This window comes from Microcebus murinus, chromosome 11 (genome assembly GCF_040939455.1).
Source record: "Microcebus murinus isolate Inina chromosome 11, M.murinus_Inina_mat1.0, whole genome shotgun sequence".
Lineage (NCBI taxonomy): Eukaryota > Metazoa > Chordata > Mammalia > Primates > Cheirogaleidae > Microcebus > Microcebus murinus.
The window spans coordinates 99,903,865-99,918,545 of record NC_134114.1 but is presented as its reverse complement, the minus strand read 5'-3'; the positions used below and the strand labels follow the sequence as shown (position 1 = coordinate 99,918,545).

Here is a 14,681-nt window from a genome sequence, read left to right as displayed (position 1 = left end):
TTGAATGCATTCCTTTTATTATCAGCAAAATTACTAGATAGCATAGAAAAATGCCAACTGCCATGCAGAGAGATTCCAGACATGATCTAACTCAACCTGTACAAGCTAAGAGTCAGAGAAAGACCTGGGGGGAAACGGGGCGTGTCCGCACCTCAGACCACACCCCCGCCTCCCACACGGTCATGCAGTCCTGGCCCTCACAGCGCTGCGCCGCTGCGGGCTTGGGCCCCACGCAGTCCCGTTCCCGGGCTCGAATCAGAGTCCCGTTGCTCAGTTGCTGGGTACAGGCCACTTGTCTGCTCTGCACCCCTTTCCCACAAGTTCGTGAACAGGGGGTCCATTCTGTCATCATCCACCTAAAAGTAAAGCAAGAGTCACTGGAAACAGGGTAAAAGATACCTACGTACCATACACCTTGACATGTTTAGAGTTTGCAGAATGTTACATAGTAACTTTATCCTTTTTATTTTTTACTGACATTATAGTTTTCCCCAAGACATCCATGATTTCTATTCCTTGAGTGCTCTAAATTTCGTTTCATTTTTTTATTTCAATAGCATTAGGGATACAAGTTGAATTCTGCTACATGTATAATATATATGGCATAGTGGTGAAGTCTGGGATTTTAGTGTACCCATCATCTGGATAGTGTATATTTCACCCAATAGGTAATTTTCAGCCTCCATACTTCTTATCTCAGGGGCTTGTTCTTGTCAGAATCTCAGAGTATCTATCAGATTCTATCATGTCACACTACAAGCTGTCTTCTACTATTCATCATATGGCCATATTTAGGTACACTGTAAGTATAAATTTGCTAATATCCAGGAATTATTCCTATTCTTTGTATTTTAAATCTTCACAATAGCCCCATGTGTTAGGTACAACAACTATCATGGCCATTTACAGAGAGGGAAACTGAGGCATACAGAGGTTAAGTCATTTATAAGTCACAAGATTGTGGAGCCGGAAATTGAAACGAGGCTGTAGACTACCTCAAGATGAGAACTGTGCAGGTATTAGCAAAGTAACAGAAGCCTGTGACTGAGAATCCCTCTTGCCTAGCGGAAATCATCACCAAGGCATTATGCTTATCACTGGCAAAAAGATTTCTGTGACTGGGCTATATCCTTCCATATAGAGCTAAGTATGCTTTGTTAGCCTAACCACTATCTAGCTGTGGTTAGCTTAACCATTATCTAGTGGTTAGCCTAACCACCATCTAGCTCACTAACATCACTTCGTGGTGTTTCCAAATATACTACCTCCCTTTCCAAAGGAAGGAAGATAATAATCTCTAACAAAAAGACTTTCAGCCTCCAGCTGCAAAAAATTCTCACTCAGAAATGTACTGACCTTTTAAAACTATTCACTTTACCAAGCCATTATTGAGGCATTTTTCCTCAAGATCGCTGAGGTCAGTGAATGAACAATAAGTGGCGAGGATTGGATACTCTGCTCCTTCGCAGACCAAGTTTTGAAGTGAGAAATATGCTCTAGTCCTTAAATCCAGCTCATTCAAGATTCCTGATGTATCAGAAAAATCCATGGTTCTTTCATCAAAATGGAAAAATGATATGTCATATAAAATGGTGTTTTGAAATATTTTAATCATAGATATGATTGATAGATATGATTTGATCATAGATACTGGAGTGACACAGGGTTAAACTTAAAGTGCCTTGTTTGGAGACCTCAGGACTCCAATATTATTCTTTGACTTACTTTACTAATTCAATCACTCATCCAATACTTATGGATTTTAATAGGTAGATGGAAATCTTTTTCTCCCTCAAGCAATCATTAAAGCAGTGCAATGTATCTAATGTCACTTTCACTTTAATGAATTAGGATCTACCCTAAGGTCCACTAATTTAAACACCTCCCAAAATTTATTTCAGGAAAGAACCAAGAATTATGCCATATAAAGGATTCCTAAAATTTGATATTTGTATGATTCTTGTCAATAAAAATCCTCCTTATGTTTTCCATTCCTTGGGCAATCTTACAGGGTGACCCACATTAAACTACTTCAGCACAGTCCAGGGCAGCCAGAAGCTCTGAGCTACTGTGGGTACACCACTAGCTGTGCATATTTTTAAAATAATACTGAACAGGTGTACATTCCTATTGTCTCATTTGTAAAAGGGTTTATTATTTTATTCCCTGACATACAATAGGTACTCAGCATATAGTGTATAATATATATTGTAGTATATTTAAAGTGATTTATATTTATTCATATGTTTTTCTAGCATCATCTACCACTTGTTTGGAAGATAAACCATATGTTGAGCTTCTTCCCCAGACAGTTTCCATTTTCACCTCATGGCCTTGTTTACCTGGTATCCCCTGCCTAGTTTCTTACAGTCAGCTCCAAGCTCCTCCCAGCAAGAGGGGCTTCTCCAGCTACCCAGCAGGGGCTGACCTTTCTTTCCTCCCCTCCTCACCTGGCTGTAGCACTCGCATGACTTGCAGATACTCCCTGGAGCAGTGAACGGGTTTAAAGGCCTTCTTTCCCTTTTTAGTATATAAGTTCCTCAAAGGCATAGATGGATGCTGTGTTCTTTTTTGCATCCATATCACATTCCACATAGTAACTTCTCATTAAATGTTTCTTGAAATAGAATTTATGTTTCTCTGTTTTACAGAAATACCTCTAATTATTCTACAGTTATCTAAGCCCAAATATTTCTAGTAATGATCCACATTTTGAGAAGTAACATCCTCTTGCAGCCTAGTTTTCTCATCTGTAAAACAGTTTTAATTGTAAATAATTTTATGCTTCTATTTCTGAAAAAATAAAACCTTCCAATAACATTGGTGTTCCAGTGCTGACTCTGCCCAGGGTCTTGTTTGCTGGTCTACCAAGCAGGGTACAGACGCAGCACTTTGCTTTGGCGTCCCCTGGTGCAGCAGTCCCTGAGCTTTTTGGTACCAGGGACGGGTTTCACGGAAGCCAAGTTTTCCGGCCACAGGGGCGGGGTGGGGGCGAAGCTCAGGCTCGGGTACCAGCGATGGGGAGCGGCTGTAATTAGAGATGCAGCTCAGCTCACACGCCCCCCAGCCCGTTTCCAAGTTTCCTGGGTGACGTCAGGTTTTGCCAGGCGGCCCACCTCTAACAGGCGGCAGGCCCCGCCGGGCTGGGACCGCGGCGCTAGTGGGTGGTTACTAATATTTATCATCCAAAATTAGTTTAGTTTGCACTTAATATTCTGTGCAAGAACATCCAGGAAATAATCGTAATTTAAATCCTTAATATAAATTATAAAAGTTACTTTTCTATTCCTTGTGAAAACTGCTCAAAATAAAACTGAAGTATATTCAATGAGAGAAAATATTTTTATATTTTAGAATTTATCTAATTTGGAACGATCTCACTTCCTTACCTCTACAAGGCCCACTTCTTACAAAGCTGTCTTCTACTACATCAGTCTATTTTATATTTGGCACATAGAGTACTATTGGGCCATTTGGTGACTTTTCCAGTAAGTATAAATGGAAATTAGAAGTTTCTTACTGGATTAGAGAAAGAGAAAAGGCAGAAGAAATAAAGGTTGTTCTCTGCCAGTAAGTCTTAGAAAGTTTTCCTGTGATGCCCCTTAACTATTGCTCACGTCCATTTCTTACTTTCCGATATTTTGCTTAACCTCACTAACATCATTTCATGGTGTTTCCAAATATACTACCTCCCTTTCCAAAGGAAGGAAGATAATAATCTCTAACAAAAAGACTTTCAGCCTCCAGCTGCAAAAAATTCTCACTCAGAAATGTACTGACCTTTTAAAACTATTCATTTTTACCAAGCCATTATTGAGGCATTTTTCCTCAAGATCGCTGAGGTCAGTGAATGAACAATAAGTGGCGAGGATTGGATACTCTGCTCCTTCGCAGACCAAGTTTTGAAGTGAGAAATATGCTCTAGTCCTTAAATCCAGCTCATTCAAGATTCCTGATGTATCAGAAAAATCCATGGTTCTTTCATCAAAATGGAAAAATGATATGTCATATAAAATGGTGTTTTGAAATATTTTAAGAAAGTATTTCACACAAGATAATTAAGGATTGTAATGACTAAAGGAAATAGGCAAAGAAAAAGAATACTCAGGAAGAGTTGTAACAATAAGGATCCAGGTTCTTTAGTTGACAGGGCAAAGGCCAAAAACACTGTTTCTATATCTGCCCATCACTGAATGGAAAGGACCCAAGGACGGGACTATAGGCAGCAGTAATCCCCTGGTTTCCCGCCTGATTACTATACTGCATCATGAAAAAGTTGTAGCAGTTCACACACTTACGGAGTTAGGCTGAAAAGCATTCACGCAGGAAGGGGCCATGCATATGACCATTATTGAACACATATTAATATACTTTTCTCTATTGCCCATCCTTTTACATATCATTCTTCCCTCCAATTCTTTTAGAAACACATATTTGCCTGGTGATAGCATTGTTAAAGCAGGAATACAAAGATAGGAAAAGTTTTATGATCTCTGGAATAGGGTTACCTCATTTGACATGGCTGTTCATTACACTTTCGAATCTGTGGCTCTGGCTTGGTTAAATATTTGCATTTCTTGTTGTCCACAATGCTGATATTTTTGCTCATGATTTTTGTGCAGGACACTGTTGTCTTCCTTTCTCCTGAAAAGAGCAAATAAACATATAAAGAAGTGTTATTGTAGGCCTTTATGTAATGAATTTAGGAGGTATTCATAGATTTGTTATACTTTTTAAAGATACTTTAAACAAATTTTAGGTTAGATCAAAGAAGATGATATTATTTTTAATTTGCATAATAAAATGTACCTCTAGGCTTAAAGAAGATGAATAATAATTTTTTTCCTTGTTAGAAATTAAATGACAAGTTTTATATATGAAGTTATTATGGCAACATAACTTACAAGATATTAATTGAAGATATCTTTGTAAAGGATTGTGGCCATCTTTTAGCATTAAGTGGTTGAAAGCTGTATTTGCATAAAACATTAGGAGTCCAATCTCCCTAATGGGCCTTCCTGAAAGCACATAAACATGCACATAAACATGCATGCGCATTTTGTCATTTAGTTGTACATCATCAGCTCTCTACAGTGAGTTATGGAAATTATACTTATTTTGAGTATAACTCAGACCTTTATTCTTATCACCTCTGAAGAAGAGCGCAAGAATTCTAGAAAGCTTTACTCCTAAACGATTGTCATCTTCTGTAAGAAAAACAATGGGACTTTTACCACCTTTCACCAGATTTCAGAAAACTGACTTTTCCACTTTCTCTGGTATGGCAAAGTCTGGTTACAGGAGGTGCACATGACGGTGTGTGTGCTGTTCACTTGGCTTGTGGCCGTGTGAACACACAGCCTGGACAAGACTTCTACCATTCATCTTACACTTAAAAAATCTAGTAAATATGTGCTAATTTCTCTTTCTCTTTATTAAAGTCTTATATATAAATTTCCCATGAGTACAAAAAGATAAACATCTGTATAAGATTTAAGAATCTAATTTAATTTATTGTTTGACATTATAAAATAATCAAATCATCCAGCAAGCTTAAAGCCAGATGAGTCATGAAGGATTAAGAAGAAATCACAAATCTTCTGGGTCCCTGTTGAACAGCCCCTTAGTTAGGGTCTTTGGACTGTCATGCAATGATAATTAGGGGCCGGGCGCCATGGCTCATGCCTGGAATCCTAGCACTCTGGGAGGCTGAGGCAGGCGGTTCCCTCAAGGTCAGGAGTTCGAAACCAGCCTGAGCAAGGGCGAGACTCCCATCTCTACTATAAACAGAAAGAAATTAATTGGACAACTAAAAATATATAGAAAAAATTAGCCGGGCATGGTGGCACATGCCTGTAGTCCCAGCTACTCAGGAGGCTGAGGCAGGAGGATTGCTCGAGCCTGGGGGCTGGAGGTTGCTGTGAGCTAGGCTGACGCCACAGCACTGTAGCCTGAGTGACAGAGCAAGACTCTGTCTCAAAAAAAAATGATAATTAGGAAGCTCAGAGCGTTCATGCTGGTCATGTCCAACATGAAAGTCTGGGCTGGTGGCAGAGACATCATCAATTATAAAAAGGGAAGACTAGCATCAGCAATGAGAAAAGAAGGGATATAGAGAGGAGGGTACTTTGAATAATTTTATAGTATCTTTTACTTTGGTTTGAGAGTGGGATGAGAAGAGACAAGGAGGGTGGCCAAGCAGAAGGCAAAGGAACAGCTATAGGTTTGGGATCTTTCCTTCAGTTCCCTCTCAACAGCTCTGAGCACAGTCCCACCACAATCTGTAGTATAAAAACATGCCTACATCTATAATATATACATGTGTGGGTTAAATAATAATTATATCTGTGATCATTGCATACCATGTAACCTAAACCATTTAGACCTTTAGTTTATCTTCTAAAAAGGCAGCACAATGTCAGCCAAATCATTACTTTTCTGGGTAATCCCAGAGCACTGGTGGATTGCAGTTTACTCTATGGGAGATCAATACAGGATAGCTGAGTGCCAGGTACGTGACTTGCCCTTTCCCTTGAGCCGGAGGAAGTAAGTATGCCTCCTACCAGAACCCGAAGGCCCTCAAGAAGTGTGCGCCGCGGGGCCAGCAATGCAGGGCCTTGAGACAGACATCAGCAGAGTGTTCAAAGGCGCCTCTCAGGACAGGCGTGCTAGAGAGAAATCACCGCTTCTAGGCAGATGAATGAGAAACCCGTCCTCTCCACACAGGCAGCCCTGCAGCAGGACGCGAGGCTCGGCACGGGGAGAAGGGCCGGCTTGCAGTCCCCAAGGCCGAGGGCTGTGCGGAGCCTAAACGCCACCTGCGTGCGGGGCTGCGCCTCGCGCGTGCGCGGCAGACTCCACCGTCCTCGTGCGCGAACACGCAATGTCTTCAAATAATTTCCAAATAAACGACTAGGGAAACAGATATGACTTATTATATTCATTTTCTCACACAGAGAAACAGGCCTTTGAAGGTAAAAATTTGGGACAGAGTTTTGGTCAATTTCCTCCTAGTTTTCTATGCCTCAGGGGCTCCTTTATGACCTGATAAATATATCAATAGATATTATGTATAATGCTAGCATATGTTTTATTTCTATATTATTATTATGCATAGCTAAAGGTAGGATTAAAATAAATGTTACTTTTATGAGGTATAAATGTTAGTGTTGAAGTCAAATTTGAAGCCTTCATAGTCATAAGGAACTTTTTTACAGAATAGGTATAGTTGCATAAACTAATTTAAATGATGGCATTTTGCCAACTACAACACAAAAAATGACAGATACATAATATTCAGAAAACTTCTGCTGAACATATATGTAGTCACAGAATAAATTACTCAGGGCTACTTTTACTGCATTTTTCTCTTTCCTCAGAAAATATCTAATCTTAGTTATGTTAGCCCAGAGCTAATATATTGAGCTACTGAAAAGAAAATCTTTTAAGTATAAGTATTGATATATAAAAGGATTATAGGTATTGGCATCATTTTAGGAGCACCTTAGTGTGTTCTAAGAAAACATGGAGGCGTGTGAGTGCCTTATATTGGGAAGTGAAGTGAATTGGGACACTTCCATTTACACTGTAAGCAAAGACATTCACATCTTGAGGTTTTTGGCAGGTAGGATCAGCTTAGTTCTGCCTTTTTAAAAAATTTTCATTGAATAAAAACAATAGAATCAGGAAAAAAATGTATTGGTCAGCTACAGACATATTATGCCCATGAAGACACAACTAAGATCTTAAAGTCATATGGAAATGTTATTGAGTTTTTCTTTTATATATTTTTATGTCCCGGCCAACACAGGAAATTTCCATTCTTGCATCTAATGGCAGTATCTACAATGCATCTAATACTGTAGAACCTGGGGACAGAGAGAAAGTGATGAAGCAACTGGCCTTCTATCTGATCATGAAGGCTGTAAGCTGTTGACAGAGTGTTACTTGCTTTATGGTGATTAACTTCACCTCTGGGTCATTCCCATTAAATTGGTCTGGGGAAATCTGTTTGGAGGTTTTGAATATAATTATACATAAAGTAAAATAAGCATTATGCATTCATCCCTTTGCAACATTGAAAAATCTGAAAATTAAAGGTAAATTTTATTTACTAACTTTGTGCTTTGAAGAAATTTAACAAAGACTAGACATTATATTAAGTGAACTTTCTTTTCCAGTTTTGTGGATAAGCTGATACTTTTTTCATGCTCTGTATTTAACCCATAGAATGGATTTTATTTTTATATAAAACTATATCCTATCCAGATAGATCATATTTTTAGAATTTCATCATAAATGCTGAAACACATTCTTAGGAGTGGGTTCAGTGTTTTAATATGCATAATAGAAGTTCTTTTATATTATTGAACATTCCAAATTTTTAAATTAAGTTGTTAAACTCTATAAGACAAAGACTATATATGTGCATTTTAAATATATATATTCTAAATATCTATACATACATACACACATATATATATAAATTTGTCTTCATGATTTTCTTTTAAAATTTTTACAAATTTTCTATTAAACTAACAATGGCCAGTAAGCATGAGAACCAAAATAAATTTACATTAATGAAGATGAAGGACTTCTCTCTGAGCACATCTTAGAGCTTTGTAAAATGCTGATTATTTTTTATACATACATTTATTTGATTTGTTCAACTCCTAAAATCATGTCATGCCGTTTACTTCTAGCCACTCTCTTTTACATTTCTATAAAATATTATTCCCTCAGGATGTGGGATGGGTGTTAAAATGCTTATTTCATTGTTTATTTGAATGAAAAAAATATTTTGCATTGTTCACAACAGTCTATATCTAATCTAATCTGATCTTATCATTCCTATGCATACAAATATTTTAATGGGATCCCCTAACTTTCAAGTTAAATTTAACTCGAATGCTAGTGTAATAGCCAAGAACCTTCAAGAACTGGCTTTCTTCCTACCTTTGTGATCAAATCACTTTCCATTCCCCAATCTTCATATTTTATAACCTAGTAATAAACATTATCACTAACCCCAGTGCCTTTGCACCTACATATATCCTGGAAGCTTTTCTGTATCTTCTTTATCACTCTGCTTGGTGATTTTATTATTTGACCCCTACTAGATGTACTGTGAGTTCTCTTAAAGCAGGAAGTATTCATCTCTGGACCACCAGCAATAGTGGGTACACATTCAGTACTTGTAAAGGAATGAATGAGTGAAATATAAGCACGTAATTCAAACTTTCAGTATTTTGTGTACTAAGAAGTTGATCTCAATATTATGTTTCACAAAATGGTGAAAAAAATAATTTGCAAACTAAATGACCAATAATGGGAATACATATCAATGGCAAATCCAGTTTATGGATTAGAATTTGGTATTAAAAATCAAGTTTATGTAGAATCTATGTTAATATAAAATGTTCTTATTCTATTAAGAAAAAAAGAATATAAAATTTTAATGAATATTATTAAAATAAAATAATGGATAGAAAAAAATAAATTCTGGTGCATTTGGCAAATAATGTTTATTTTGGTATATGCATAGTACCTTTAAAATATAAAAACAGGAACAAATTGCACTCTTAAAAACGTCTTTCCTGTCAAATATATTCTGGAGGGTTTTAAAAGTACAGGTGTTTATATACTGAGATGTTGTCCTCGACTTGGTCCCAAAGGCTTGGGTCTCTCCTTACAATGTAGTACGGACAAGGAGAGCAGTGCCACGAGAATCCCACGGTGCAACGCTAAGGGCGTGACAGGGGTAAGCTAGAGGAATTTGGACTAAGGTAAAGAAGAGAAATATTGGCTCCGCCCCCAAATTGGATCTATTTAGGATTTCCTAAAAGCATGTTTAACTCTTCATTTGTTTCAAAAGAGGTTATTGAATTTTGGGGTGCCCATTCTATTGTGTTTCATTCATCTATCCCTAGAGCAACATAAATACTAGAGTAATGCAACTGATGCTGACTCCACACACACCCCTCAGATATTATGGAATGATACATCTCTGATGCTTCTGAAGACCAAGATTAAAACAGGTCTTTAATATCAAAAAGAACCTTGTAGCAAACTGATCCATGCTTCTGAGGTGCCAAAGTAAATTTAAAATATTCCTTCAAATATATTTTAGACATTTTAGAACTCTAACGCAAAAGTAAACATTTATTTTACAAACATGTTTATAAGATGTTTAAAGATAAAAGGGCTCATTTCAATGGTCAATTCTGAGATTCAAAATGATTTACTGATTCACATATTTCTAGAGTTATCATTAGACTTTGAAAAGTCTGATGAGTGTGAAGAGTGTGATGAAATGTTTATGATAATTCATGGACATGAGTTAAACTATTGGAAAATTTTACTCGCAATCACCAGTCTTTATTAGATATTTTAAGAGAATATTCCTTTTAAAAGAGAAAATGTTCATATCTTAGGCTTTTCATATTTTATAATAACTAGCACTAACAAATTAATGCAAATGCATAATAAATTTAATTTACCAATTTAAGACTCAGTTTTATATACTTATGTAAAAGATCATTATGATAAAAATTTAGCTAGATAGTACTGGGTGTCTTTTTAAAATTTCTTTTTCTCACTTACTGCAGTATTGGAAATTTAATAGTTTACAACAGAATTAGAAAAATAACTTATCTCAAACACTGTCCTGTGATATTTTATTTGCTCTTATTTAACATATTTGTGTGAAGTAAACTAGTACTACTATTATTATTATTCTCTTTTGCTGTTGAAGATAAGTTTTGCATGAATTTGTTTCCAATGCTCTGTGCTTTGAACTTACTCTCATTTATTTCATGAATATGCTGAAAGATTACAAAGCTCTTTCTGGCTATACAATCAATAACACGAAGTCAGAAATAATGCGATTCTTAAAATTCTATTTATCTACTTTTTTTATGAACTGCAAAGGAAAATAATATCCAAAAGCCCAGAAATACTTTGGCACTGAAATGAATATGTACCCTATTAAAATAGAAATAATTGAAAATTGTTGGCTAAACACAATGTGACAGAGTTAGAAGAGAAGGTATATTCAAGCACAAATCACATAGGAGTTGTTTATTATTGCAACAATTATTTTACAAAATTGGGCATTTGAAATAAAAATAAGAAAATATCTAAATTCTTATTTAAGAGAATACAATAAGATAATCCTAAATATTCTCTAGGGCACATTCTCTATTTTGTGGAAAGAAACTATATTAAGTCTCTTGAGCTGCTCTTGAAGGCAAAGATGAGGAGACGTGAACTCTGGAGTTACGGATTCTAACCCCGGACCCACCCCAATGGGCCATGTGACCTTGGGAAGTCGCTTGATCTCTTTTTTCCCATGTTGATAATGTCATGTTTAAGAAAACGTAATATTCCTTCTCACTCTAAAACTAAAAGACTTTATAGTCAACCTCTATTACTTAAGATTTAACAATTGGTAAAACATATTTTAGTAAGTAATGTGGCTTTGGGAAAAAATTTTAACCCTGAACAATTTTCTTTCTCAAACTGAAGACTGACAAATTCTGTATGTTTAACTACTTCTGATGCAGCTTCTATCAGACCACAACTGCAGAAGGAGGATAAAAAAATGAGGACAATAAAATTCACTGGGTAAGAATTCTTCTCCCTAGAGTTTCAAACGCAAGGAGATGCTGAGGAACTGCCAGCCTCTCCGCCACCCCACTCCTCCCGCGGGGCCGGGACTGAGCATGGCACCTGGTCACGTTAAAGGGAAGCTTTCGAAATGTTTGCTTCTGTTTCGTTTTCCACTCCTGTGGAGGACTGAAGCTGAGCCCTGCACAGGCCGGCAACAGAGGAGCAGGGCCTGGGGTGCCCGGAGAGCCAGCAGGGAGACTGGGAGACGCAGGCCTGGGGCTACAGGAGAGCCAGCAGGGAGATGGGAGATGCAGGCCTGGGGCTACAGGAGAGCCAGCAGGGAGACGGGAGATGCAGGCCTGGGGCTACAGGAGAGCCAGCAGGGAGACGGGAGATGCAGGGCTGGGGGTACAGGAGAGCCAGCAGGGAGACTGGGAGACGCAGGCCTGGGGCTACAGGAGAGCCAGCAGGGAGACGGGAGATGCAGGGCTGGGGGTACAGGAGAGCCAGCAGGGAGACGGGAGATGCAGGGCTGGGGGTACAGGAGAGCCAGCAGGGAGACTGGGAGACGCAGGCCTGGGGCTACAGGAGAGCCAGCAGGGAGACGGGAGATGCAGGGCTGGGGGGACAGGAGAGCCAGCAGGGAGACAGGGAGACACAGGGCCTGGGGCTACAGGAGAGCCAGCAGGGAGACTGGGAGACGCAGGCCTGGGGCTACCGTGGAGCCAGCAGGGAGACAGGGAGACGCAGGGCCTGGGGGGACAGGAGAGCCAGCAGGGAGACGGGAGATGCAGGGCTGGGGGGACAGGAGAGCCAGCAGGGAGACGGGAGATGCAGGGCTGGGGGGACAGGAGAGCCAGCAGGGAGACTGGGAGACCCAGGGCCTGGGGCGACAGGAGAGCCAGCAGGGAGACGGGGAGACACAGGGCTGGGGGGACAGGAGAGCCAGCAGGGAGACGGGGAGACACAGGGCTGGGGGGACAGGAGAGCCAGCAGGGAGACGGGGAGACGCAGGGCTGGGGAGACAGGAGAGCCAGCAGGGAGACGGGAGATGCAGGGCTGGGGAGACAGGAGAGCCAGCAGGGAGACGGGAGATGCAGGGCTGGGGAGACAGGAGAGCCAGCAGGGAGACGGGGAGACACAGGGCTGGGGGGACAGGAGAGCCAGCAGGGAGACGGGGAGACGCAGGGCTGGGGAGACAGGAGAGCCAGCAGGGAGACGGGGAGACACAGGGCTGGGGGGACAGGAGAGCCAGCAGGGAGACGGGGAGACACAGGGCTGGGGGGACAGGAGAGCCAGCAGGGAGACGGGGAGACACAGGGCTGGGGGGACAGGAGAGCCAGCAGGGAGACGGGGAGACGCAGGGCTGGGGAGACAGGAGAGCCAGCAGGGAGACGGGAGATGCAGGGCTGGGGAGACAGGAGAGCCAGCAGGGAGACGGGAGATGCAGGGCTGGGGAGACAGGAGAGCCAGCAGGGAGACGGGGAGACGCAGGGCTGGGGAGACAGGAGAGCCAGCAGGGAGACGGGAGATGCAGGGCTGGGGAGACAGGAGAGCCAGCAGGGAGACGGGAGATGCAGGGCTGGGGAGACAGGAGAGCCAGCAGGGAGACGGGGAGACACAGGGCTGGGGGGACAGGAGAGCCAGCAGGGAGAAGGGAGACGCAGGGCTGGGGAGACAGGAGAGCCAGCAGGGAGAAGGGAGACGCAGGGCTGGGGAGACAGGAGAGCCAGCAGGGAGAAGGGAGACGCAGGGCTGGGGAGACAGGAGAGCCAGCAGGGAGACGGGGAGACGCAGGGCTGGGGAGACAGGAGAGCCAGCAGGGAGGCGGAGAGGCTCCCAGCCTTAGAGCAGCGCGGAGGCCGGGGAGGAAAGTGGCCACAGAAAATTTTCTTGAGGCAAGAATGACTAATAGCATTTTTTAAATTAAGGAAGTGATTTGAAGTCTCTTTGCTGTAATCGTCCTGTATCAGGAGCAAAGTGAGTTCGGGGTTAGTTCGCCCTCCGCCTGCCCCCACGCTGCCTCGCTCGGGGACCCCAGAGGGCCGAGTCCCCCGAGCCCCGTGGGAACCACAAACTCTGAGTGCTTGGGCCAAGGCTGCTCCCTGGCTCTGCTCCTTTGGATGTCCCGGCTTCCTCTCTGTGCTGAGGACATGGTTTCTCGCCTTCCCTGAGCCTCGGTGGCTTCGTTGTGCCCAGCACCTGTGGGGCGAGCCGTGCGGCGCCCCCGCTCCCCACCGTCTCTGCTCTTCTTCTGAAGGGCCAGCTCTGGATCGGACTATGCCTGTGTTACCCTTCTTGCTGCAGTCACTCCGTCTCTTTAAGATTTTAGCTCCTAGCTTATTGTTGTTTTTAATAACACTGTTCCTGGCACAATTCTTAGAATTACAACATCTATTTGAATGATTCTTCCAACACCCAGTCCTCTCAGTCTTGGCCCTCTTCTCTTCCCAACGATCCTGCTATTCACTTTACGTAAGTCACTAAACTCCCCTGGTCATTTTATTACCAATAACTATAACCACTCCAAAACTCAGCTCTATTTTCTGATATCATCTCCAATATTTCCAGTCCTTTAGTGCCCAAAGTCTAGCAATTCTTTCCCTTTAGTATCCTGAGTCTAACTATTCTTAAACCACTCCAAGTCCTAGAATCCATCAATCCTACCACCTTTCTACTGTCCTTCCAGCTCCCCGTATCTTTCCTCCTTATACAACTAAATTCCATGGTCCACCATTTTCAACTCCTTAGGTAATACCTCAGGCCATTCACTTACTCCTCTCTTATTTTATCATACTCACCTGGCAATTTCCAATCTTACTCCATAAGTGCGCCTGCATGCTGTACACGGCGGGAGGGTGACACACCATGATGGGGGTGGGTGCCTTCCTAAACTCATGACTCCTAAACTCATGACGGTAACTTCAAAGGGGCCATTACTCCACACGATAAAAATACCTGTACCCACTCCATTTATTCTCATTCTCTAAGTGACTTCTTCATATCTTCCCTCTCTTCAAAACTCCAATAATTCCTTTACCACCCTTACTCTTAGAAAGATAACCTTTACT

At 41.3% G+C, this 14,681-nt stretch overlaps 1 protein-coding gene across 1 annotated transcript in view; it reads right to left on the bottom strand.

Annotated features, from left to right (window-relative positions):
* Positions 1–14,681, bottom strand: part of ADAMTS19 (ADAM metallopeptidase with thrombospondin type 1 motif 19) — a 244,675-nt gene that overhangs the window by 26,855 nt on the left and 203,139 nt on the right. Inside the window, exons 19-20 of the mRNA XM_076008346.1 lie at positions 4,509–4,644; positions 152–356 (exon numbers count right to left, since the gene is read on the bottom strand). Of these exons, the coding sequence (XP_075864461.1) occupies positions 152–356; positions 4,509–4,644 (341 nt within the window). The remainder of the gene's footprint in view (positions 1–151; positions 357–4,508; positions 4,645–14,681) is intronic.